The sequence below is a fragment of the Ranitomeya variabilis genome, chromosome 5 (genome assembly GCF_051348905.1).
Source record: "Ranitomeya variabilis isolate aRanVar5 chromosome 5, aRanVar5.hap1, whole genome shotgun sequence".
Lineage (NCBI taxonomy): Eukaryota > Metazoa > Chordata > Amphibia > Anura > Dendrobatidae > Ranitomeya > Ranitomeya variabilis.
Window position 1 is genome coordinate 631,232,946 of NC_135236.1, and position 26,456 is coordinate 631,259,401.

General features: G+C 48.9%; 5 protein-coding genes across 6 annotated transcripts; 3 read left to right on the forward strand and 2 right to left on the reverse strand.

Moving 5' to 3' along the window:
- Positions 1–2,245: 2,245 nt before the first annotated feature.
- On the forward strand, positions 2,246–3,435 carry LOC143773905 (histone H4). Its single transcript, XM_077261205.1, has one exon. It carries the CDS (start codon positions 2,907–2,909, stop codon positions 3,216–3,218), a length of 312 nt encoding a protein of 103 aa, XP_077117320.1. The 5' UTR covers positions 2,246–2,906; the 3' UTR covers positions 3,219–3,435.
- Positions 3,436–6,319: 2,884 nt separating this feature from the next.
- On the reverse strand, positions 6,320–6,777 carry LOC143773907 (histone H3). The gene has a single exon (XM_077261208.1). It carries the CDS (start codon positions 6,764–6,766, stop codon positions 6,356–6,358), a length of 411 nt encoding a protein of 136 aa, XP_077117323.1. The 5' UTR covers positions 6,767–6,777; the 3' UTR covers positions 6,320–6,355.
- Positions 6,778–8,002: 1,225 nt separating this feature from the next.
- Positions 8,003–8,692, reverse strand: LOC143773906 (histone H1.1-like). Of its 2 annotated transcripts, XM_077261207.1 has the most exons (2): positions 8,348–8,692; positions 8,003–8,308 (listed from the first exon to the last, which is right to left on the reverse strand). In XM_077261207.1, exons 1-2 carry the CDS (start codon positions 8,690–8,692, stop codon positions 8,051–8,053), a joined length of 603 nt encoding a protein of 200 aa, XP_077117322.1. In that variant the 3' UTR covers positions 8,003–8,050. The 2 variants fall into 2 exon arrangements, with proteins under 2 accessions (XP_077117322.1, XP_077117321.1); XM_077261206.1 differs by having other exon boundaries at positions 8,003–8,692.
- Positions 8,693–13,425: 4,733 nt separating this feature from the next.
- LOC143773908 (histone H4) lies at positions 13,426–14,616 on the forward strand. Its single transcript, XM_077261209.1, has one exon. The coding sequence runs from the start codon at positions 14,088–14,090 to the stop codon at positions 14,397–14,399; it is 312 nt and encodes a 103-aa protein (XP_077117324.1). The 5' UTR covers positions 13,426–14,087; the 3' UTR covers positions 14,400–14,616.
- A 10,576-nt stretch (positions 14,617–25,192) lies between these two features.
- On the forward strand, positions 25,193–26,006 carry LOC143773909 (histone H2B 1.1-like). The gene is made up of 2 exons (XM_077261210.1): positions 25,193–25,331; positions 25,705–26,006. Exons 1-2 carry the CDS (start codon positions 25,193–25,195, stop codon positions 25,950–25,952), a joined length of 387 nt encoding a protein of 128 aa, XP_077117325.1. The 3' UTR covers positions 25,953–26,006.
- The last annotated feature ends 450 nt before the right edge of the window (positions 26,007–26,456 follow it).

Here is a 26,456-nt window from a genome sequence, read left to right on the forward strand (position 1 = left end):
CTCGGCATGTAGACTCCTAAATGACCGCGTCCTGGGCACTAAACTCTGGTATGGATGGCTGCCTCTAATAAAATCATAGATCCCATATACAAGTATACATAACAGGTCGTGTCCGCGAACTATAAGCGGCTCCGGTGTCGAGTCCGCGTGTTTTCGGGCACATGTCGGCTGATCTAATTTATTTAGTGGGTGAATGAGGAGCCTCCTGGTGCTTCCTGCACTGCTGAATCTACACATGCAGATCATTGCGGAAGATGCCTACACTGCGCTGACAGCGACCCCCGACATCCATTATCCGCCACTCGGAGGAGAACCCAGTGCCAAAATAAGAGGTTCTTCAACTCTCTTTGGTGCCCATATTTGTGCCACTTTTTATTTTTATTTTTTTTTTTGTAGCAGTTTTAAGTGTATTCACATCAGCGCACCTCCCTGCATTGCATGTTATTATTGTGATGCTTATTTGTTGTTAAACCTATAAAAAAAACATTGCCGAGTAAGAAAACAACAAAACAACTTCAGACTCGTTGGTCAGTGACAGGATCATTGGCAGCAGAGGACCCAGTGCCCCGGATATTAGTAAGGACTGCTCGTCCATCACTATTTATGACCAACATGTCCTGCTGGGTCTGTGGGAAGTCCTACAATACTAAGGAACTTCTAACAGACTGCCTCTTATGTTGGCGCTGGGTTCTCCGAGTAATGGATGTCGGGGACAAAGCTGAAGTTGTTTTCTTATTCCTTATTCGGATCTGAAGTTGGTTTCTTATTCGGCAAATTTTTATTTTCTGTTTTTATAGGTTTAGCAACAACAAATAAGCGTCACAATAATAACATGCAATGCACGGAGGTTCGCTGATGTGTATACACTTAAAAACAGCTACAAAAAAAACAATAAAACTAGCACAAATATGGGCACCAAAGAGCGTTGAAGAATGGGTTAAATGACTGTAGGCCACTGATGTCACACTGCAGACATATGGAACAGGGAACCCCACATCAAAACCAGGCACCTCCAGCCTTGCCCAAATGGGTTCTGGCCGCCAGAACTGGCGTCAAAGTGGGCAAACAGCTGATTGTCACATATTTGAATAAGTAGCTGATGTTTTTTAAGGGGTTATATGACTTTGGGCCGCTGATCTCACACTTAGAATCCATAGATAGTGATGCCCTGCATCAAACAAAGGTCCTGTTACCCTGGCCCAAATGGGTTTTGGGCATCAGCACTGGCATCAAAGTGGGCAAACAGCCCATTTTCAAAGATTTGAATAAGTCCTGCCTCTTATTTTGGCGCTGGGTTCTCCGAGTAATGGATAATGGATGTCGGGCGTCACTGTCAGCGCAGTGTAGGCATCTTCCGCAATGATCTGCATGTTTAGATTCAACAGTGAAGGAAGCATCAGGAGGCTCCTAAGAGGATGAAGTCTCCCCGGGGATCAGTGGCCTCCGTGCTGTCAGTGGTTGTTACTGCCGGAGATGGGGAGATGTGTCCCGTGTGTCTGACCCGGAGACGGCTGCATTACATTTTCCGGCACTTTAGTACAATCAGTATTGTGGGGGATATACTGACAGGGAAACGTCCTAGAAGCGACATTTCGGGGCAGACTGATTCATCTACTTTACTAGTTTATTCCTGCAATCTAGGTAGAGATCAGTTCCACAGCTACAGGCAGGAGGTCTGTGATAGAACATGATGGTACAATACCTCAGTAATACCCGGGCCACAAAGAAGCTGCCGCCTCCTGAGGAGCCAATGTCCGGCTGCGTGCAGGGATGTGACCGGCTTTATCCATCAGCAGCCCGGGTGTGGGGGATTGCTGAGAGGGTAGTACTGCTGAGCCGGCAAGGGATGGGGAGAGTAATAGTGCAGTGAGCTGACGACCCTGGGCATTGGTGATTAGCCTGCTTCCAATCTGGGGGAACAGAGGCAGGTAATAATCCGACATCCATCTAACAGCGACTGAGCGGGAGAATCATAGCGAACAACCGATCCTTCAACTGCAAATGACCGAGAATCATCGGCCCAAAGCGCCAACCAGTACCCAATAAGTGTTTCCTCCTCCATTTAACACCTCAGTGCCCGTGTTTGTGCAGATTCCCGCTCCACATGTACACGGTTTCCTCAGCGCTGCACAGAAGCGGTGACGTCCCCCACCCCAGGATCCTATGGAATATATGAGGCTTGTCTGAGTCTGGTCGGATCGGAGCAGACACTGCAGGGAGTCAGTATAGGATATTACGTGAGTGAGGAGCCTCCTGCACGTGCAGATGGGTTGTTGTATTATCACAAAGGCTCTTGTTAGAGCCATCACCTATTGTCCGGCAGAGCTGTGTGATCAAAGCTCTATTTTGAAGGATGCATCACTACATGGAGTTCTATATGGAAGGCTCGTGGGGAATAACGCATTACAGGGAGACACAACACAATCCGGGCATGTACAGCGCTATATAGGGGACCATAGAGATTTACATGAAATGAACTGTTATTAGCTCCGCCCCCCGCTGTCTATATGCCGGTGTGAGATCCCCTGTGCGGCTGCCTGTAATGTCAGCAGTGGTCACAGCCTGGGCCGTGTCCGTTATAGCCTCCTGCCATATACGGGGGCCCTGTCTGCTCCCCTCTCTTTGTGCTGCCCTTTTATCTATAGACTGTATCTGGGATAATTCTCATCACGGGGGAAGAAGTTACATTATATTACAAGCTGGAAACTGAACAATGAGCGGGAAATTCAAGCTCACTAACAGTTCTGATTTCAGCCAATCAGCAGGGGAGGGAGGAGCTAATGTAGACTCTATAAGCCCCGCCCTGGGTAACGTCATATCCGCTGTCCTCTCACGTGTCCACCATCCCCTATATAAAGGAGGAGTCGGTGCTGATCAGTCATTAATTTCTGCTAACTGAGTAGAAGATGTCTGGTCGCGGCAAAGGAGGGAAAGGTCTCGGGAAGGGCGGCGCCAAGCGGCACAGGAAGGTGCTCCGTGATAACATCCAGGGCATCACCAAGCCTGCCATCCGCCGTCTCGCCCGCAGAGGAGGCGTCAAGCGCATCTCCGGCCTCATCTATGAAGAGACTCGCGGAGTCCTGAAAGTCTTCCTGGAGAACGTGATCCGTGACGCCGTCACCTACACCGAGCACGCCAAGAGGAAGACCGTCACCGCCATGGACGTGGTGTACGCGCTCAAGCGCCAGGGCCGCACTCTCTACGGCTTCGGAGGTTAACTGTGATCTCTTCTATCCTGACAACCCAAAGGCTCTTTTCAGAGCCGCCCACATCTTCTAAGTGAGAGGCTACAGTTTCCTATTCCTGCGCTCTGGTTCCGGGAGTTTTTATGTATTGTTGAGCGGCACGGTGGCTCGGGGGTTAACACTGCAGCCTTTCAGCGCTGGAGTCTGTTCTTTGTCTTTCTGTAACACGTACTTTCAGGACGGATAGATATCGGAAATGTGTTTGCGTCCTGCGATCAATGGTCCTTACGTTTCATACAGGAGTCTAATAGACATATCCAGGTCCGGGCACCCCATAAGATCGTATCAGGAAACTTAAAAAAAAAAAAAAAAAAAAAAAACAACCTCAAAAACTGCATAACGAGTCAAGAGCCCCGAAGGGGTTCTATGGCAGAATACAGGACTATATAGAGGTCGGGTTTACTGCAATATCTTGTGCGATATTCACAGCATCATCTTGGCGGATACAGCACAATATGGGGGTATGTGGCGCTATAAGCGTGGTATACAGCATTACATGGATGTATACAGTGTTTTATGGCAGAATACAACATTTTGTGGGAAAAATACAACAGTATTTGAATTGAGCGTGTACAGCAGTGTAGAGGGCAGATGCAGCCATACAGAGGGTTACATGGCGCCAGGTGGAGATTATATAGCACTTTTTGGCCATCCACATAGCTAGATGGGATGTATAGATCACCATATGGAGGGTGCCGTGCAGTATATGGAGATACCCAGTACTATATGGAGATATACAGCAATTAGGAGCGCACACAGCACTATATCAGGATTATACAGCTCTGTATGGTGGTATGGAGCACTATCTGGATACAAGAGATGTTGCAGTATATTCAGGAATACCAGACTATATTGTGGGTAATTAGCGCTATATAGAGGTATACAGTACTACTTGATTGGCATAAAAAAAAATGGGTGTATGGAACGGTAATTGGCTATATGCAGCGCTATGTTGAATATGGAGTATTTGGAAATATACAGCATTTACAGCAATATATGGAGTGCCCACATCCCTTTCTGGAGAGTAGACAGCACTATATGGAGGTATACAGCAGTATATGTACGCATCAGCACGATGTTGGATTCATCACTATACCGAGGCTGTATAGCGTTTACTGCAATGTATGGAAATATATATGACTATATAGAGGATACACATCACTAATCGGAGGTATAAGGTGCTGTGGGTGTTCAACCTTATTTATAGATTATACAGGTTTATGTGGAAGACATGCAGCATTACACAAGTATTCAGGAGTAAATGGGGAGTATGCAGCATATGTGGTCTTTGTTGTGCACCCACTGTGCCAATAACTAAAAGAGGATTATACCCACAATGCCAAGCATTAATAGAGGATTGTTACCACTGTGCCAGGAACAAATAGAGAATTACACGCACTGTGCCAAGCACAAATGGAGGATTATACCCACTGTGCCAAGAACGATGATTTTAACCACTGTGCCAAGCACTGATAGAGGATTGTACCCACTGTGTCAAAAACTAAAAGAGGATTATACCCACTGTGCGGAGTACTAATAATGGATTACACGCACTGTGCCAAGAACTAATAGAGGATTATACTCACTGTGCCAAGCATTTATAGAGGATTGTACCCACTGTGCTAAGAACTAATAGAGGATTGTACCCACTGTGCCAAGAACTAATAGAGAGTGACATATTTCCAGACATGAATCTCACGTTGTTATTAATGGAGAACAAAATGTCTCCTTCCTCCACGAAGCAGAGGCGCCGAAATGAGGTTTTTTTTTTTGTTTTTTTTTAAACTTCTTTTTAGCATAATAAAGAGAGGCGGGAAAAAAACACAGATTGAGCGGTAAATTCAAATCATCAATTGTTCCGCGTTCAACCAATTAGAGAGTAAGGGGCACTGTGCTTGTGTGACTGCCACTGCAGGCTTCACACGCTGTACATTGAGGTATTAAGACGTTCAATCTGTTTTCTGGACTTAGTTGATGCTGTTCTCATTCTAAAATCGAGAACAGAAATCTACCCGGAGTGTACGGGGATGTATCCGCACTGGGCCGTACATAGAGGTTTCTTCATAGTCACCCTGTTATGCTGCTGATACTACAGAGCAGAAATCCAAGTCCTGATGTGAAGTAAAGGAGATTTTGATATTTATATTTTCCTGCACAGATTCGTGTGGGTTGTAGGAAGGCTGCGAATAGTGAAAGGGAATGTGGTTGGATTGATAAATGGACTCGGCATGTAGACTCCTAAATGACCGCGTCCTGGGCACTAAACTCTGGTATGGATGGCTGCCTCTAATAAAATCATAGAGCCCCTGGATAAAGCCTGATGCTGCAGGCCAAACTGAACGCGGACAAATGTAACTGGTTTGTGACAGGCAGAACGGAAGGTGTAATCTTCAAACTTTTATAGATAACAACTACGGGAATGCCTGTCACAAATAAGAATATGATGAAGAAGTTGAATATGATGAAGATAATAGTAAAATAAAAAGAATATGAACAATGTAACCCAAAAAATAATAGGTAGAAGATGAAGAAGAAGATGAATAAGGTGAAGAAGTTGATGTCAAAGAAGCTGATGATGAGGATAATTAAGAAGAAAGCGTGGGAGAAGTAAAAAAGAAGGTGAAGGGCGTGGAAGTAGTGAAACATCAATATCTGACATAAAAAAAAAAAAAAATAACATAGTCAAATTCTTTCTAACGCCGAACTTCATAAAAAAAAATTAAAAATCCTGCTATTCTATTACATTGGGCTAAACCTCTGTCCCTTTAATATCTCCGCCACGTCCCCCAATACATCCTACATTATTCTTAGTTGTTTTCCTTCATGTAGAATGAACCTACAAGTTTATAAAGGGTTTATTTTAATTCCGATATTTTCGTCCCATTGACTTGCATTGGGATCGGGTATCGGTATCGGATTGGATCCGATATTTTGACGGTATCGGCCGATACTTTCCGATACCGATACTTTCCGATATCGGAAAGTATCGCTCAACACTACAAGTGACCTATAATTGGCAGAATAAGATGTTAGGAATGAGCTCGTCTTGAGGGAGGATTTGGTGGCTCTGAAAAGAGCCTTTGTGGTACAGTCAGGTGTGGAGGACAGATCTAAGCTCTCTCCCCACGGATCCGGCGGGCCAGCTGGATGTCTTTGGGCATGATGGTGACTCTCTTAGCGTGGATCGCGCACAGATTTGTGTCCTCGAACAGCCCCACCAGATAAGCCTCGCTGGCCTCCTGCAGGGCCATGACGGCCGAGCTCTGGAAGCGCAGGTCGGTCTTGAAGTCCTGGGCGATCTCTCTCACCAGGCGCTGGAAGGGAAGCTTACGGATCAGCAGCTCGGTGGACTTCTGGTAACGGCGGATCTCACGGAGAGCGACTGTTCCTGGCCGGTATCTGTGCGGCTTCTTCACTCCACCAGTGGCGGGAGCGCTCTTCCTGGCGGCCTTAGTGGCCAGCTGCTTGCGGGGAGCTTTCCCTCCGGTGGATTTACGGGCGGTCTGCTTAGTTCTGGCCATAGCTCTGTATAGAAGAGAACAGGAGTGATGAGGGGAGCGGCGGGAGCAGGGTATTTATACTCCTCTGCTCCTATTCACGCTTCATGTGGACACGCCCCCTGCACACCATTGGTTATTTGGTAGAAAGTGAGCAGCCAATAACGAGTGATGTCCGCGACCAATCCCTGCACAGAAGGCTCAGCTTGATTCACACTTCAGATATTCCCCACTGCTCGAAACACACAGGATCACATCAAATCTCCAGGCGGCTTCTACAGCAGAAGCTCCGGTTCTAGATTCCCAGTGCCCGGAGCTGTACAGTGGCTCCTCTGTAATCAGTCACTGAGGCTCCAACACTCACATCGGAGGAATCACCTCACACCCCTATTACTAAGATGCGGGTTACAAGTGGTGACAATTGATTAGGATGATGTCAGTGTTGTGATTTCTGCTGCACATCGCCCCCTTCCGTCCATTAATTACACAGAATTGTCACCTGTAGGCACTGATCATACAGCTGTGCGGCGACAGGGTGGTGGCACTGATCATACAACTCTGCGGTGGTGGCACTGATCATACAGCTCTGCTGAGGACAGGGTGGTGGCACTGATCATACAGCTCTGCGGGGACAGGGTGGTGGCACTGATCATACAGCTCTGCTGAGGACAGGGTGGTGGCACTGATCATACAGCTCTGCTGAGGACAGGGTGGTGGCACTGATCATACAGCTCTGCGGGGACAGGGTGGTGGCACTGATCATACAGCTCTGCTGAGGACAGGGTGGTGGCACTGATCATACAGCTCTGCTGAGGACAGGGTGGTGGCACTGATCATACAGCTCTGCGGGGACAGGGTGGTGGCACTTATCATACTGCTCTGCTGAGGACAAGGTGGTGGCACTTATCATACTGCTCTGCTGAGGACAGGGTGGTGGCACTGATCATACAGCTCTGCTGAGGACAGGGTGGTGGCACTGATCATACAGCTCTGCGGGGACAGGGTGGTGGCACTTATCATACTGCTCTGCGGGGACAGGGTGGTGGCACTTATCATACTGCTCTGCTGAGGACAAGGTGGTGGCTCTGATCATACAGCTCTGCGGGGACAGGGTGGTGGCACTTATCATACTGCTCTGCTGAGGACAAGGTGGTGGCTCTGATCATACAGCTCTGCTGAGGACAAGGTGGTGGTAATGTTCATACAACTCTGCGGGGACAGGGTGGTGGCTCTGATCATACAGCTCTGCTGAGGAGAGGGTGGTGGCTCTGAAAAGAGCCTTTGTGGTAACAGAACAGTGGCTGCAGCTTATTTCTTAGCCGCGGGCTTCTTGGCTTTCGCAGCCTTCTTAGCCGGACTCTTGGCAGCTTTGGGTTTGGCCGCCTTTTTAGCCGGACTCTTCGTCACCTTCTTGGGCTTGGGAGCGGTTTTCGGCTTCTTGGGGCTCTTGGCCGCTTTCTTGGCAGCTGCGGGCTTCTTGGCCTTTTTCGGACTCTTCTTGGCCGCGGTCGGAGCCTTCTTGGGCTTCTTCGGGGATTTGGCGGCTTTCTTGGCAGCAGCTGGTTTCTTGGGCTTGGCCGCAGCTGCCGACTTCTTCTTGGCCACTTTGTCCTTAGTCTCCTGCTTTTTGTTCAGCTTGAAGGACCCGGAGGCGCCGCTGCCCTTCACCTGGAGGAGGGCGCCCTTGGTGACCAGAGACTTGACGGCCAGCTTCAGGCGGCTGTTGTTCTTCTCCACATCGTACCCTCCGGCAGACAGAGCTTTCTTCAGGGCGGCCAGAGACACCCCGCTGCGCTCCTTAGAGGCGGACACGGCTTTGACGATCAGCTCGGAGACGCTGGGGCCAGTGGGTTTATTGGTTTTCTTGGCGGCGGATTTCTTCGGCTGCTTCTTGGATTTGGCGGCCGGATCTGCGGGAAGAGGAGCGGCGGCTGGCGCGGTCTCTGCCATCATGTGCTGCGGAACTAGAACACAAATATCTCCTGTTAGGAAAACACTGAGGCCGGAGCTGGAGGCGCCTGTTATATGTACAGGCTTACTGCGCACTGATTGGCTGCTGAGCTGCACCGTCCTGAGCATCTATTGGCTGACACTAGACACAGGCCCCGCCTCCTCCTAGCTGAGTCCGAGTGAAGCTCCGCTCTCCCCTTGTGCTTCCCTGCCCGGGATAAAAGCCCTTTACCGGCCAACACCGGACAACAGAGCGCGTTTCCTCCGTTTCTTCTCCTTCTCCAACATCTCCACCGGCCGTTTGTAGCCGTCACTACCAGAGCTGCCGGGAAAGAGCGGAGAGGAAATACCGGCATCATCGCCGTCATCCTCCTGATCTGCACATCACTGTGTATCCGGGGAGATAAATCTGCTGCGGGAGCTCGTTCCTCCTATTCCCGGCTCTTGTCACCATGACAGGGATCTTTACTCCAATGTCTATCGTGCAGGAAGCTGATTGTAAGATGTGGGGACGAGCTGGAGCTGCTGAGAGCCCAGAAGGGTAACACAGGCGACGGCATCCGCTGACTGCCACCTCCCTGACCTGTGATATCACTGTACCCCGTATGTGCAGAGTATTGGGGGGCACGTGTTCCACATCAGTAGATGGATGGAGGATGAGCTTGTGTATATGCAGGGTACGAGATCCCCCTATGCCGCTGCCTGGATTATCGGTACTTGTCACAGCCTGAGACTTGTCTTACTTGCGACACACACTGGGGCCCTGACTGCTCCCTCCTCTTTAGCTTTTGGAGTTGGCACCGCTGATTTGGGGAGAAGCTGCTCGTTCTTAGCGATTCAAGGTGTGGCAGATAACGAGATCACTTAGCAGCACTGATCATACAGCTCTGTGGGGACAAAATGGTGGCACTGATCATGCCGCTCCGAAGTGACAATGTGATGGCCCTGATCATACACCTCTGAGGGGACAAGTACACACATGAGGGATAAGTACAGTTTATACAGGGGACAAAGCTCCTGAGGGAAGCCGGCTCCTCATTGAACACTGGGTGCGGCTACTACAAAACATCTCACCGAATGCACAGCCTTCCAAGCTGCAGGGTTTACAGTCCTGGCACAGCTGACTAGCCGCTTCCTGGATCTATGGGGAAATAGCCATTATCTGTCCCAATCACTGCACAAAGTCCTCCCCCAATAAGGGCTCATTTCCAGCCATCTGCAGATCATTCTTCTGACGCTGAGTTCTGCGAGCGACCCTAAGGGTATGTGCACACGTCAGGATTTTGTCAGGATTTTTCATCAGGTTTTGTAGCCAAAACCAGGAGTTGGTGATAAATGCAGAATTGGAGCATATGTTTCTACTATACTTTTCCTCTAATTGTTCCACTCCTGGTTTTGGCTACAAATCCTGATGAAAAATCCTGACAAAATCCTGACGTGTGCACATAGCCTAAATCGGCAATTACAGGCTGGCGGGGGAGGGGTTAATCCCTGCCAGAGCTTCTCCTCCGCTCCATCTACACAGGAGGAGGCTCCTCACTCACCCGCTTATTATCCTATGCAGATTCCCTGTGGTGTCCGCGCTGATCCTATCACAGCCCGACTAAGACAAGTCTCCTACGTTCTGGCAGGAGCCTGATGTGACGCTGCCGGGACTCAGGTGGGGGAAGTCGCCGCTTCTGTAAAGCCAGTGTGTAGTGGGGATCAGCACACGGATGTCTCTCGCTCGTTGGCTGATTGATTACAGATCCGTTGGTGATTTTGAATTTCCCGCTCAATCTCTGTTCTTTGCCCGTCAGATTATTATGCTGTAGCGGCGATCGCTGGTATTCCGGTAGGGGCAGCTCTACTACCCCGCTGATAACACCGGGTCCTGTCCTTCCAGCTGTCTTTACCCAAACAGGTGGATCGGGGATAGTATAGAAGACACGTCCCAGGCTGTGACCGATACTACAGGCAGCTGTACAGGTGATATTGTACCCTGCAGAGACGCTGAGCCTGATACTAATCAGCGCCAAATAACAGCACGATCTTAGGTTTCTAGACATTTTAACAGATTTACAAAACGCCTGGACTTGCCCCCTTATTAGAGCTGCAGAGGGATCTGCTTGGAAAAACAGGTTAGTCTTTTTAGGTCAAGATATCTGAAAAAAACAAACAAACAAAAAAAACCCTAGTCCCAGATCACACGCATATCCCAGAGTCTGAATAATGCGGCTCCCCCCTCCTTTGACCGGGAACCCACAGCTTTGCCGAACTACATCTTTGCTATCCAGTGAATATTGCTTCCTTATCTGGAAAACCACAGATACATTTGAGGCACTCTAGAACAAGCCATCATTGCACACAAACATCGCCCTATAGCCGCCAGTCCTGACACCAAGAGCGGCAGGAAGAAGCTGAAGCCACAAAGCGGGGATTTCAAAACCAAAAGTTGTAACAGAACCATCCGCCCATACACACACAGCACCAGAGGACTTTACCCGGAACCGCGGACCAGATTAATAGTTTAATAAAAAGAATATGAAGAATGTAGCAAAAAAATAATAGGTAGAAGATGAAGAAGAAGAAGAAGAAGATGAATAAGGTGAAGAAGAACTTGATGTCAAAGATGCTGCTGCTGAGGATGATGAAGAAAGTGTGGGAGAAGTAAAAAAGAAGGTGAAGGGCATGGAAGTAGTGAAACATCAATATCTGACAAAATAACGAAAATCTTAACATAGTCAATATCTTTGTAACTCCGAACGTCTTAAAAAAATAAAATTCCTGCTATTCTTTGATTGGGCTAAACCTCTATGCCTTTAATGTCTCCGCCACCTCCCACAATACATCCTACATTATTCTTAGTTGTTTTCCTTCTTGTAAAATGAACCTACAAGGAAATAAAGGGTTTATTTTAATTCCGATATTTTGCTCCCATTGACTTGCATTGGTATCGGGTATCGGCGATATCAGATATTTTTCGAATATCGGCCGATCCAATCCGATCCAATCCAATCGGAAGGTATCGCTCAACACTACTGACAGGATCATTGGCAGCAGAGGACCCAGTGCCCCGGATATTAGTAAGGACTGCTCGTCCATCACTATTTATGACCAACATGTCCTGCTGGGTCTGTGGGAAGTCCTACAATACTAAGGAACTTCTAACAGACTGCCTCTTATGTTGGCGCTGGGTTCTCCGAGTAATGGATGTCGGGGACAAAGCTGAAGTTGTTTTCTTATTCCTTATTCGGATCTGAAGTTGGTTTCTTATTCGGCAAATTTTTATTTTCTGTTTTTATAGGTTTAGCAACAACAAATAAGCGTCACAATAATAACATGCAATGCACGGAGGTTCGCTGATGTGTATACACTTAAAAACAGCTACAAAAAAAACAATAAAACTAGCACAAATATGGGCACCAAAGAGCGTTGAAGAATGGGTTAAATGACTGTAGGCCACTGATGTCACACTGCAGACATATGGAACAGGGAACCCCACATCAAAACCAGGCACCTCCAGCCTTGCCCAAATGGGTTCTGGCCGCCAGAACTGGCGTCAAAGTGGGCAAACAGCTGATTGTCACATATTTGAATAAGTAGCTGATGTTTTTTAAGGGGTTATATGACTTTGGGCCGCTGATCTCACACTTAGAATCCATAGATAGTGATGCCCTGCATCAAACAAAGGTCCTGTTACCCTGGCCCAAATGGGTTTTGGGCATCAGCACTGGCATCAAAGTGGGCAAACAGCCCATTTTCAAAGATTTGAATAAGTCCTGCCTCTTATTTTGGCGCTGGGTTCTCCGAGTAATGGATAATGGATGTCGGGCGTCACTGTCAGCGCAGTGTAGGCATCTTCCGCAATGATCTGCATGTTTAGATTCAACAGTGAAGGAAGCATCAGGAGGCTCCTAAGAGGATGAAGTCTCCCCGGGGATCAGTGGCCTCCGTGCTGTCAGTGGTTGTTACTGCCGGAGATGGGGAGATGTGTCCCGTGTGTCTGACCCGGAGACGGCTGCATTACATTTTCCGGCACTTTAGTACAATCAGTATTGTGGGGGATATACTGACAGGGAAACGTCCTAGAAGCGACATTTCGGGGCAGACTGATTCATCTACTTTACTAGTTTATTCCTGCAATCTAGGTAGAGATCAGTTCCACAGCTACAGGCAGGAGGTCTGTGATAGAACATGATGGTACAATACCTCAGTAATACCCGGGCCACAAAGAAGCTGCCGCCTCCTGAGGAGCCAATGTCCGGCTGCGTGCAGGGATGTGACCGGCTTTATCCATCAGCAGCCCGGGTGTGGGGGATTGCTGAGAGGGTAGTACTGCTGAGCCGGCAAGGGATGGGGAGAGTAATAGTGCAGTGAGCTGACGACCCTGGGCATTGGTGATTAGCCTGCTTCCAATCTGGGGGAACAGAGGCAGGTAATAATCCGACATCCATCTAACAGCGACTGAGCGGGAGAATCATAGCGAACAACCGATCCTTCAACTGCAAATGACCGAGAATCATCGGCCCAAAGCGCCAACCAGTACCCAATAAGTGTTTCCTCCTCCATTTAACACCTCAGTGCCCGTGTTTGTGCAGATTCCCGCTCCACATGTACACGGTTTCCTCAGCGCTGCACAGAAGCGGTGACGTCCCCCACCCCAGGATCCTATGGAATATATGAGGCTTGTCTGAGTCTGGTCGGATCGGAGCAGACACTGCAGGGAGTCAGTATAGGATATTACGTGAGTGAGGAGCCTCCTGCACGTGCAGATGGGTTGTTGTATTATCACAAAGGCTCTTGTTAGAGCCATCACCTATTGTCCGGCAGAGCTGTGTGATCAAAGCTCTATTTTGAAGGATGCATCACTACATGGAGTTCTATATGGAAGGCTCGTGGGGAATAACGCATTACAGGGAGACACAACACAATCCGGGCATGTACAGCGCTATATAGGGGACCATAGAGATTTACATGAAATGAACTGTTATTAGCTCCGCCCCCCGCTGTCTATATGCCGGTGTGAGATCCCCTGTGCGGCTGCCTGTAATGTCAGCAGTGGTCACAGCCTGGGCCGTGTCCGTTATAGCCTCCTGCCATATACGGGGGCCCTGTCTGCTCCCCTCTCTTTGTGCTGCCCTTTTATCTATAGACTGTATCTGGGATAATTCTCATCACGGGGGAAGAAGTTACATTATATTACAAGCTGGAAACTGAACAATGAGCGGGAAATTCAAGCTCACTAACAGTTCTGATTTCAGCCAATCAGCAGGGGAGGGAGGAGCTAATGTAGACTCTATAAGCCCCGCCCTGGGTAACGTCATATCCGCTGTCCTCTCACGTGTCCACCATCCCCTATATAAAGGAGGAGTCGGTGCTGATCAGTCATTAATTTCTGCTAACTGAGTAGAAGATGTCTGGTCGCGGCAAAGGAGGGAAAGGTCTCGGGAAGGGCGGCGCCAAGCGGCACAGGAAGGTGCTCCGTGATAACATCCAGGGCATCACCAAGCCTGCCATCCGCCGTCTCGCCCGCAGAGGAGGCGTCAAGCGCATCTCCGGCCTCATCTATGAAGAGACTCGCGGAGTCCTGAAAGTCTTCCTGGAGAACGTGATCCGTGACGCCGTCACCTACACCGAGCACGCCAAGAGGAAGACCGTCACCGCCATGGACGTGGTGTACGCGCTCAAGCGCCAGGGCCGCACTCTCTACGGCTTCGGAGGTTAACTGTGATCTCTTCTATCCTGACAACCCAAAGGCTCTTTTCAGAGCCGCCCACATCTTCTAAGTGAGAGGCTACAGTTTCCTATTCCTGCGCTCTGGTTCCGGGAGTTTTTATGTATTGTTGAGCGGCACGGTGGCTCGGGGGTTAACACTGCAGCCTTTCAGCGCTGGAGTCTGTTCTTTGTCTTTCTGTAACACGTACTTTCAGGACGGATAGATATCGGAAATGTGTTTGCGTCCTGCGATCAATGGTCCTTACGTTTCATACAGGAGTCTAATAGACATATCCAGGTCCGGGCACCCCATAAGATCGTATCAGGAAACTTAAAAAAAAAAAAAAAAAAAAAAAAACAACCTCAAAAACTGCATAACGAGTCAAGAGCCCCGAAGGGGTTCTATGGCAGAATACAGGACTATATAGAGGTCGGGTTTACTGCAATATCTTGTGCGATATTCACAGCATCATCTTGGCGGATACAGCACAATATGGGGGTATGTGGCGCTATAAGCGTGGTATACAGCATTACATGGATGTATACAGTGTTTTATGGCAGAATACAACATTTTGTGGGAAAAATACAACAGTATTTGAATTGAGCGTGTACAGCAGTGTAGAGGGCAGATGCAGCCATACAGAGGGTTACATGGCGCCAGGTGGAGATTATATAGCACTTTTTGGCCATCCACATAGCTAGATGGGATGTATAGATCACCATATGGAGGGTGCCGTGCAGTATATGGAGATACCCAGTACTATATGGAGATATACAGCAATTAGGAGCGCACACAGCACTATATCAGGATTATACAGCTCTGTATGGTGGTATGGAGCACTATCTGGATACAAGAGATGTTGCAGTATATTCAGGAATACCAGACTATATTGTGGGTAATTAGCGCTATATAGAGGTATACAGTACTACTTGATTGGCATAAAAAAAAATGGGTGTATGGAACGGTAATTGGCTATATGCAGCGCTATGTTGAATATGGAGTATTTGGAAATATACAGCATTTACAGCAATATATGGAGTGCCCACATCCCTTTCTGGAGAGTAGACAGCACTATATGGAGGTATACAGCAGTATATGTACGCATCAGCACGATGTTGGATTCATCACTATACCGAGGCTGTATAGCGTTTACTGCAATGTATGGAAATATATATGACTATATAGAGGATACACATCACTAATCGGAGGTATAAGGTGCTGTGGGTGTTCAACCTTATTTATAGATTATACAGGTTTATGTGGAAGACATGCAGCATTACACAAGTATTCAGGAGTAAATGGGGAGTATGCAGCATATGTGGTCTTTGTTGTGCACCCACTGTGCCAATAACTAAAAGAGGATTATACCCACAATGCCAAGCATTAATAGAGGATTGTTACCACTGTGCCAGGAACAAATAGAGAATTACACGCACTGTGCCAAGCACAAATGGAGGATTATACCCACTGTGCCAAGAACGATGATTTTAACCACTGTGCCAAGCACTGATAGAGGATTGTACCCACTGTGTCAAAAACTAAAAGAGGATTATACCCACTGTGCGGAGTACTAATAATGGATTACACGCACTGTGCCAAGAACTAATAGAGGATTATACTCACTGTGCCAAGCATTTATAGAGGATTGTACCCACTGTGCTAAGAACTAATAGAGGATTGTACCCACTGTGCCAAGAACTAATAGAGAGTGACATATTTCCAGACATGAATCTCACGTTGTTATTAATGGAGAACAAAATGTCTCCTTCCTCCACGAAGCAGAGGCGCCGAAATGAGGTTTTTTTTTTTGTTTTTTTTTAAACTTCTTTTTAGCATAATAAAGAGAGGCAGGAAAAAAACACAGATTGAGCGGTAAATTCAAATCATCAATTGTTCCGCGTTCAACCAATTAGAGAGTAAGGGGCACTGTGCTTGTGTGACTGCCACTGCAGGCTTCACACGCTGTACATTGAGGTATTAAGACGTTCAATCTGTTTTCTGGACTTAGTTGATGCTGTTCTCATTCTAAAATCGAGAACAGAAATCTACCCGGAGTGTACGGGGATGTATCCGCACTGGGCCGTACATAGAGGTTTCTTCATAGTCACCCTGTTATGCTGCTGATACTACAGAGCAGAAATCCAAGTCCTGATGTGAAGTAAAGGAGATTTTGATATTTATATTTTCCTGCACAGATTCGTGTGGGTTGTAGGAAGGCTGCGAATAGTGAAAGGGAATGTGGTTGGATTGATAAATGGACTCGGCATGTAGACTCCTAAATGACCGCGTCCTGGGCACTAAACTCTGGTATGGATGGCTGCCTCTAATAAAATCATAGATCCCATATACAAGTATACATAACAGGTCGTGTCCGCGAACTATAAGCGGCTCCGGTGTCGAGTCCGCGTGTTTTCGGGCACATGTCGGCTGATCTAATTTATTTAGTGGGTGAATGAGGAGCCTCCTGGTGCTTCCTGCACTGCTGAATCTACACATGCAGATCATTGCGGAAGATGCCTACACTGCGCTGACAGCGACCCCCGACATCCATTATCCGCCACTCGGAGGAGAACCCAGCGCCAAAATAAGAGGTTCTTCAACTCTCTTTGGTGCCCATATTTGTGCCACTTTTTATTTTTTATTTATTTATTTTTTTTGTAGCAGTTTTAAGTGTATTCACATCAGCGCACCTCCCTGCATTGCATGTTATTATTGTGATGCTGATTTGTTGTTAAACCTATAAAAAAAACATTGCCGAGTAAGAAAACAACAAAACAACTTCAGACTCGTTGGTCAGAACCCTTAGTGAGGCTACTAATCTGATAAACCGGCTTCCCCACTAATGCTGGTAAGAGCTCGCTGCCTCGTTCCCCGCCATCTCCTGTGTAAGCCGCACACTCTGCAGCATATGTTATAGAATACTGTGGAAATCGCAACCGCTGCGATGTCACCCGGAGTAACATGTGGCAGGAAGAACATTACGCCTCTGCCCTGTGGTGACCGCAGTACAGATCGTGTATAGTTGTATCTATATACCGCGGGGGCACATGTGTTAGCGGACACTAGTGCAGACCATCGGCCGATATCAGCTCTTATGAGAACATGTGGGTGGCTCTTAGAAGAGCCTTTGGGTGTGTGGACAGGGAAGATCGGCAGCAGCGCTCACTTGCTCTTGCTCGCCTTGCAGCTCTCGGTCTTCTTGGGCAGCAGCACGGCCTGGATGTTGGGCAGGACGCCCCCCTGGGCGATGGTCACCCCACCCAGCAGCCTGTTCAGCTCCTCGTCATTGCGCACCGCCAGCTGCAGGTGTCGGGGGATAATGCGGGTCTTCTTGTTGTCCCGGGCAGCATTGCCGGCCAATTCCAGGATCTCAGCGGTCAGATACTCCAGCACAGCGGACAGATAGACCGGAGCGCCGGCGCCCACCCTCTCGGCGTAGTTGCCCTTGCGGAGAAGCCTGTGCACACGGCCGACTGGGAACTGCAGTCCTGCCCGGGATGAGCGGGTCTTGGCCTTAGCGCGGACCTTTCCTCCTTGTTTTGCCGCGTCCAGACATGGAGACGATAATGTCAGAAAATTGTGTGGAGACAAGACCGTGTTCGCTGGTTTCTATAGGCTGATGCCCCGCACTACTAAGCAAGTGAGCGCTGCTGCCGATCTCCTCTGTCCACACACACAAAGGCTCTTCTAAGAGCCACCCATATTCTCCTCCGAAGAGCCGCACCGCTGATCTAGGGACCGTTCACACTAGTGTCTGCTAACACAGCGGCGCCAGGTGGTATTTAGAGTTAACTATACACTATCCGTGCTCCACATTACTGCGGTCACCACAGAGCAGAGATTCATGGCGTGATGTGAATGATCCGGCGTCATGTTACTGAGATCACACACGAGGGATAAGTACAGTTTATACAGGGGACAAAGCTCCTGAGCCGAAGCCGGCTCTTCATAGAACACTGGGTGCGGCTACTATCGAGACATCTCACTGAATTCACAGCCTTCCAAGCTGCAGGGTTTACAGTCCTGGCACAGCTGACTAGCCGCTTCCTGGAAACATTGGGAAATAGCCATCATCTGTCCCAAGGAGTTAAATGGAGGCGGATATTCCCGCCTGCGGATGTCTCTCCCTCATTGGCTGATTACAGGTCCGTTGGTGGTTTTGAATTTCCCGCTCAATCTCTGTTCTTTGTCGTCAGATTATTACCGGTCCCTCTGCTGTAGCGGTGATCGCTGTGTATACAGGTGGGGGCAGCTCTACTACCCCGCTGATAACACCGGGTCCTGTCCTTCCAGCTGTCTACCCCCAAACACGGGGATCTGTCGCCATTATTCCGGTGAAGTTATAATAACCTTCAGAGGCGCCATCCATCCGAAACATTAGTGTCCAGGACGTGGTCATCACATAGGAGTCTACGCACCCGGTACACAGGGCGTCCAACTGCCTCATACCGCCACATTCCCTGTGAATATTATCTGCCCCCTGAAATCCACACGAATCTGATCAGTTTAAAAATATGTAGCAGAATCAGAACATTCATCTCACGGCAGGACTTGGATTTCTGCTTTGTAGTAACCACAGCACACCAGGGTGTGTACTGTGTGCGTGGAGGGGTCTTTGGGGGGCACAGTGCGGATATACCCCCCAGAGATCGGTTTACTTTGTTATAGATCAATGAGAACAGACCGCATCACCCGAAGTCCGCGGTGCGGGCTCCAGTATGGAAAGAGGGGGAGGAAAATCAGAGGGGAGAGTCTAGAAGACACGTCCCAGGCTGGGACCGATATTACAGGCAGCTGTACAGGCGATATTGTACCCTGCAGAGACGCTGAGCCCGATACTAATCAGCCCCCAATAAGAGCAGGTTCTTCGGTGTCTAGATGACATCTTAACATAGATTTATTAAACGCCTGGACTTGCCCCCTTATAAGAGATGTAGAGAGATCTGCTTGAGAAACCCAAGAAAGTCGTTCTAGGTCAAGATATCGGAAAAAAAACCCTAGTCCCAGATCATATATCAGATATAGCCACTAGGACTCCTGACACCACGAGCTGCAGGAAGAAACTGAAAACACAAACCTGGAATTCAGTAACCAAAAGCTGCAACAGAACCATCCGCCCATACACAGCATCAGAGGACGTCACCCAGCACCGCGGACCAGTGTTATGAGTTAGTGTTAGGTGATATCATCCGTCGTTCTGCACACCCTTGGATCCCTCAGATGGAACCTGAAAACTCATCTCTTCAGGAAAGCCTGCAATAACCATTCTGCCGCCTCACCACCACCAGAGCTACTGCACCCCCGACCTTTTGTCTCTTCCCCATTATCCCATAGAACGTAAATCCGCAAGGAAATGAAATTTCAACTCATAGCTGTCAAACAAGTTTATTACAAGACGAATAGTTAGAAATAAAAAAAGAGAAATATATAAGTATGCATACATACAAATCAATAATAAAGAGTTTTAGAAATCAAAACAATGAATTAAACATTAAAGACAGATTGGTAAAAAAATGTGTTTTTCTTTTGTTATTAAAGTCCACTGTGCTTTAGCTGCAAAAAATGTATTGTGGTGCTTAAAGGCAACCTGTCACCCCCAAAATCGAGGGCGAGCTAAGCCCACCAGCATCAGGGGCTTATCTACAGCATTCTGTAATGCATTCTGTAATGCTGTAGATAAGCCCCCGATGTATCCTAAAAAATGAGAAAGAGGTTATATTATACTCACCCAGGGACAGTCCCAGTCCTGTCCGATGGGCATCGCAGTCCGGAGCCTCCTATCTTCATCAGATGACGTCCTCTTCGTGTCTCAATTCAGTAGACAGCGGGATGCCATACAGAAAAGAAAAACGATCACAATTGTGGGTATCCCCAACGTTTCGGCATCAAATAGCCTTTCTCAAGGGGTATCAGTTTATTTGTGATGCGACCAACAAGGTGAAAGGCTCCCGCTTAATCTTTTCAGCGTCCGGAACAAGGCTCCAAGTAAGGACAAAATGCTGCGGTCAGGTTTTGTCCTTGTCATTTTGTCCTTACTTGGAGCCTTGTTCCGGACGCTGAAAAGATTAAGCGGGAGCCTTTCACCTTGTTGGTCGCATCACAAATAAACTGATACCCCTTGAGAAAGGCTATTTGATGCCGAAACGTTGGGGATACCCACAATTGTGATCGTTTTTCTTTTCTGTATGGCATCCCGCTGTCTACTGAATTGAGATAATAAATATACATTTACTGCTGAAGATTTATGGTGTGCCGGAGTTATCTATAATACAGGTCCTTCTCAAAAAATTAGCATATAGTGTTAAATTTCATTATTTACCATAATGTAATGATTACAATTAAACTTTCATATATTATAGATTCATTATCCACCAACTGAAATTTGTCAGGTCTTTTATTGTTTTAATACTGATGATTTTGGCCTACAACTCCTGATAACCCAAAAAACCTGTCTCAATAAATTAGCATATTTCACCCGTCCAATCAAATAAAAGTGTTTTTTAATAACAAACAAAAAAACCATCAAATAATAATGTTCAGTTATGCACTCAATACTTGGTCGGGAATCCTTTGGCAGAAATGACTGCTTCAATGCGGCGTGGCATGGAGGCAATCAGCCTGTGACACTGCTGAGATGTTATGGAGGCCCAGGATGCTTCAATAGCGGCCTTAAGCTCATCCAGAGTGTTGGGTCTTGCGTCTCTCAACTTTCTCTTCACAATATCCCACAGATTCTCTATGGGGTTCAGGTCAGGAGAGTTGGCAGGCCAATTGAGCACAGTAATACCATGGTCAGTAAACCATTTACCAGTGGTTTTGGCACTGTGAGCAGGTGCCAGGTCGTGCTGAAAAATGAAATCTTCATCTCCATAAAGCATTTCAGCCGATGGAAGCATGAAGTGCTCCAAAATCTCCTGATAGCTAGCTGCATTGACCCTGCCCTTGATGAAACACAGTGGACCAACACCAGCAGCTGACATGGCACCCCACACCATCACTGACTGTGGGTACTTGACACTGGACTTCAGGCATTTTGGCATTTCCTTCTCCCCAGTCTTCCTCCAGACTCTGGCACTTGGGACCACTTAGCAACAGTCCAGTGCTGCTTCTCTGTAGCCCAGGTCAGGCGCTTCTGCCGCTGTTTATGGTTCAAAAGTGGCTTTACCTGGGGAATGCGGCACCTGTAGCCCATTTCCTGCACACGCCTGTGCACGGTGGCTCTGGATGTTTCCACACCAGACTCAGTCCACTGCTTCCTCAGGTTCCCCAAGGTCTGGAATCGGTCCTTCTCCACAATCTTCCTCAGGGTCCGGTCACTTCTTCTCGTTGTACAGCGTTTTCTGCCACATTGTTTCCTTCCAACAGACTTACCATTGAGGTGCCTTGATACAGCACTCTGGGAACAGCCTATTTGTTGAGAAATTTCTTTCTGGGTCTTACCCTCTTGCTTGAGGGTGTCAATGATGGCCTTCTTGACATCTGTCAGGTCGCTAGTCTTACCCATGATGGGGGTTTTGAGTAATGAACCAGGCAGGGAGTTTTTAAAAGCCTCAGGTATCTTTTGCATGTGTTTAGAGTTAATTAGTTGATTCAGAAGATTAGGGTAATAGGTCGTTTAGAGAACCTTTTCTTGATATGCTAATTTATTGAGACAGGTTTTTTGGGTTATCAGGAGTTGTAGGCCAAAATCATCAGTATTAAAACAATAAAAGACCTGACAAATTTCAGTTGGTGGATAATGAATCTATAATATATGAAAGTTTAATTGTAATCATTACATTATGGTAAATAATGAAATTTAACACTATATGCTAATTTTTTGAGAAGGACCTGTATATTGGACTCTTTTTCTCCAGAGCACCCCTGCCTAAGTATAGTGAGCACCCTTGACTTTTGTTTTGGTCCTCTTCGTGTCTTCACGCTGCGGCTCCAGCACAAAGTACTGCAGTGTGCAGGCCCCTCTGACCTTTCCCGGCGCCTGCGCACCACAGCGTGAAGACAAGAAGAGGAAGTCATCCTATTAAGATGGGAGGCCCAGGACCGGACCGCGACTTGGATCGTACCGCCAGCGTGAGTATAATATAACCTCTTTTTCTCATCTTTTAGGATACATTGGAGGCTTAACTACAGCATTACAGAATGCTGTAGGATAAGCCCCTGACGCTGGTGGGCTTAGCTTACCATCGATTTTGGGGGTGACAGGTTCCCTTTAACAGCCGGGGCCGGGGCGGGGGGAGACGGAGCCGGGGCGGGGGGAGACGGAGCCGGGGCGGGGGCGGGGGGAGACGGAGCCGGGGCGGGGGGAGACGGAGCCGGGGCGGGGGGAGACGGAGCCGGGGCCGGGGCGGGGGGAGACGGAGCCGGGGCCGGGGCGGGGGGAGACGGAGCCGGGGCCGGGGCGGGGGAGACGGAGCCGGGGCCGGGCCGGGGGAGACGGAGCCGGGGCGGGGGAGACGGAGCCGGGGCGGGGGAGACAGAGCGACGGAGAGGGGGAGACGGGGAGAGCGGGGGAGGGAGAGCGGGGGAGAGCGGGGGAGGGAGAGCGGGGGAGAGCGGGGGAGGGAGAGCGGGGGAGGGAGAGCGGGGGAGGGAGAGCGGGGGAGGGAGAGCGGGGGAGGGAGAGCGGGGGGAGACAATTTAGTAATTAAACTCATCTATCTGACATTATCAGACGCCCACAGTGTCATCCCTTTGGGTCCTCACATGGATTGTGGGGGCACCGCCATTCCACTTGGTGAAAAGAAGTCCAGTGATGAAATGACATCTGCAGGGAGGTCACTGCTCTGGGGGGCACAGGATGGGGAAAAGTCACAGTACCTAGAATAAAACAGAAAAAAAATCATGCAGAAAACTGGATACAAGTAGTGGCTGACACCAGTGGCCACCGGGCTAATACTGACCAGCACAGAGTGCGAGGGGAGAATAAAGTCAGGGATCTGGAGACATTGTTGTAAAGCTGCTTCGCTCCCAGAGGTCATAGCTCAGTCATCAACCTGACAGCATGTGTCCCCAATAATATTAATGAGAACACATTTTATGTATAAAAAAAAACAAAAAAAAAAAAACAAAACCATGACCGACCCCTCACCACCAGGCAGAGATTCTCATGCTAAGTAATATCAATCCCTCAGATCTCCATCATCATTCATCCCCTCCCCTGTTCGCCCCCACACACGTAGCACTATACTTTCCTGCACCCCCCCACCGCAAGTGACATCACACACACTGACCTGCACACCACACAGACCCATGCAAGCAACATCACCCCATTCTCCCCAGGCAGCCCCATGCAAGCAACACCCCCCCATTCTCCCCAGGCAGCCCCATGCAAGCAACACCCCCCCATTCTCCCCAGGCAGCCCCATGCAAGCAACACCCCCCCATTCTCCCCAGGCAGCCCCATGCAAGCAACACCCCCCCCATTCTCCCCAAGCAGCCCCATGCAAGCAACACCCCCCCATTCTCCCCAGGCAGCCCCATGCAAGCAACACCACCCCCATTCTCCCCAGCTGCCCCATGCAAGCATCACCCCATTCTCCCCAGGCAGCCCCATGCAAGCAACACCACCCCATTCTCCCCAGGCAGCCCCATGCAAGCATCACCCCATTCTCCCCAGGCAGCCCCATGCAAGCAACACCACCCCATTCTCTCCAGGCAGCCCCATGCAAGCAACATCACCCCATTCTCCCCAGGCAGCCCCATGCAAGCAACATCACCCCATTCTCTCCAGGCAGCCCCATGCAAGCAACATCACCCCATTCTCCCCAGGCAGCCCCATGCAAGCAACACCACCCCATTCTCCCCAGGCAGCCCCATGCAAGCATCACCACCCCATTCTCCCCAGGCAGCCCCATGCAAGCAACACCACCCCATTCTCCTCAGGCAGACTCCCACTTACCTGATCTATGACTTTGGAGAATGACCCCCATAATACCCCAAATCTTGCACAAAAATCCTCGAAATCCAGCCATGACATCCACAGCCTCCTCCTGTCTGCTCTGCTCTGCGGAGGAAGAGGCAAATCCTGCAAAAAACACTCCAAAACCAAATCCTGCACGAAATCCCGCCATGACATCCACAGCTTCCTCGTGTATGCTCTGTCTGTTCTATGGAGGAAATGGCACCGCCCCTTCCGGTCACATGGGCAGAGGTCCTTTAGCCGACTTGGATTTAGCCTTTACCTTATGTTTAACCGTTCAGTGTCTGATATTTCTCGCCGCCGGTCTCCAGTATCAGTAATTGCCAGTGACCGGAGCCTGAAGAGAGAACGGCGGAGAAATCCACACCTGGAATATACAGCGCCGTCATCCGAGCACCAGACAGGTGATCACGGTGTACAACATGGTGTTTGTAGCACTATAAGGGGAGAATAGCACATATGGACGTAGATTTTACAGTGCTATATGCGATACATAGCATTATGTGTAAGGTGTACAGCACTATTTAAGGGTATAAAGCACCATCTGGAGTTTATACAGTGCAATATGGAGTTGTAAAGCACTATATCAGGGTATACATTGCTATATTGACATACACCGCACTATACGGGGGTACGCAGCAGTAGATGGGGATTTACAGCACAGTCTGGGGGCGCGGCCCATGGGGAGGAGATGTATTTATGGAACAACCAATGAACTGCAGAGGGCGGAGCTTCTGATGTTGATCACCTGATTTTCTCACCCAATGGCACAGCGATCTGATATCAGTGCTCATTTGCATGGGCCGGCTATAAATTCCGCTGCTCTGGGAGAGTCAGCATCATTTTTTACTCTCACTTGTGACAATAACTATTTGTTTTCATTATGGCTGATCCCAAGTCTGCTCCAGCCCCCAAGAAGGGCTCCAAGAAAGCCGTGACCAAGACGCAGAAGAAGGACGGCAAGAAGCGGAGGAAGAGCAGGAAGGAGAGCTACGCCATCTACGTGTACAAGGTGCTGAATAGTGATGGGCAGTCCGGCTCTTTTTGGTGATCCGGCTCTCATGGCTCCGCTCACCAAAAAGAGCCGGCTCTTTCGGCTCGTGAACCGGCTCTTTTAGGATCGTATTAGATCCCTATTGAGTACCTGTTCAGGCGTCCGAAACTCCGCCCACCTACCGAAGAAACTCCGCCCACTTTTTAGAGAGCCAATTAAATTGAAGAGTGGGCGGGGTTTTGCTCAGGTGGGCGGAGTTACGCCTCCCGAAGTCCGGGATTTTACGCCCAGTGAGAGCCATTCAGGGATTTTAGTGGCTCTCACTGGTGTGCCGGCTCCCGTCGTTCACAGCAGGGAGCCGGCTCTTTGTGTCGGCTCGTTCGCGAACGACACATCACTAGTGCTGAAGCAGGTCCACCCCGACACCGGCATCTCCTCCAAGGCCATGGGCATCATGAACTCCTTCGTCAATGACATCTTCGAGCGCATCGCAGGGGAAGCCTCCCGCCTGGCTCACTACAACAAGCGCTCCACCATCACCTCCCGGGAGATCCAGACCGCCGTGCGCCTGCTGCTGCCCGGAGAGCTGGCCAAGCACGCCGTGTCCGAGGGCACCAAGGCCGTCACCAAGTACACCAGCGCCAAGTGATCTGCTCCTCCCCCTGCTCCGCCATCACCCCAAAGGCTCTTCTAAGAGCCACCACCCCACCTACATGAGAGCTGTGACTGCTGATGTGTCCCGTCTCCCCGAGGTGTCTGATCGCACCGCCCGGGGCTCTGCGTCTGGTGACGGGAAAGAGCAGGTGAAGTAATAGAAGTGATTAACTGGTGGATGGAGGAGAGAGAAAACCTTGTCAGTATTAGCAATACTCTGGTTATTTCTCTGTAAGTTGCTCTGTGCAGTCGCTTCTAGTCAGATAATTCAGTTTTGTTAATGATTCTCTTGTTTCTTAGATAACAGGAGACATTTGTGGTCGGTGGAGTTGATCTAGAGACTTTCTGGATTCTTCTCTTTATAGAGGAAGAATTGACGTCATTACATTTAGAAGCAGCGGGAAATACAAACCCCCTAACCGTTCTGTAATCGGCCAATCAGGAGCGGGAGGGAGGAGCTAATGTTGCCACTGGTAACACGTTCGCAGCTCCCGCTCAG

What these genes read in the sequence shown, in the direction of transcription:
- LOC143773905 (XM_077261205.1), top strand. Translation starts at nt 2,907, where the DNA reads ATGTCTGGTCGCGGCAAAGGAGGGAAAGGTCTCGGGAAGGGCGGCGCC.
- LOC143773909 (XM_077261210.1), top strand. Translation starts at nt 25,193, where the DNA reads ATGGCTGATCCCAAGTCTGCTCCAGCCCCCAAGAAGGGCTCCAAGAAA. An exon ending in CGTGTACAAGGTGCTGAATA is followed by an intron (nt 25,332 to 25,704) that starts GTGATGGGCAGT and finishes ACACATCACTAG; the next exon opens with TGCTGAAGCAGGTCCACCCC.
- LOC143773908 (XM_077261209.1), top strand. Translation starts at nt 14,088, where the DNA reads ATGTCTGGTCGCGGCAAAGGAGGGAAAGGTCTCGGGAAGGGCGGCGCC.
- LOC143773907 (XM_077261208.1), bottom strand. Translation starts at nt 6,766, where the DNA reads ATGGCCAGAACTAAGCAGACCGCCCGTAAATCCACCGGAGGGAAAGCT.
- LOC143773906 (XM_077261206.1), bottom strand. Translation starts at nt 8,692, where the DNA reads ATGGCAGAGACCGCGCCAGCCGCCGCTCCTCTTCCCGCAGATCCGGCC.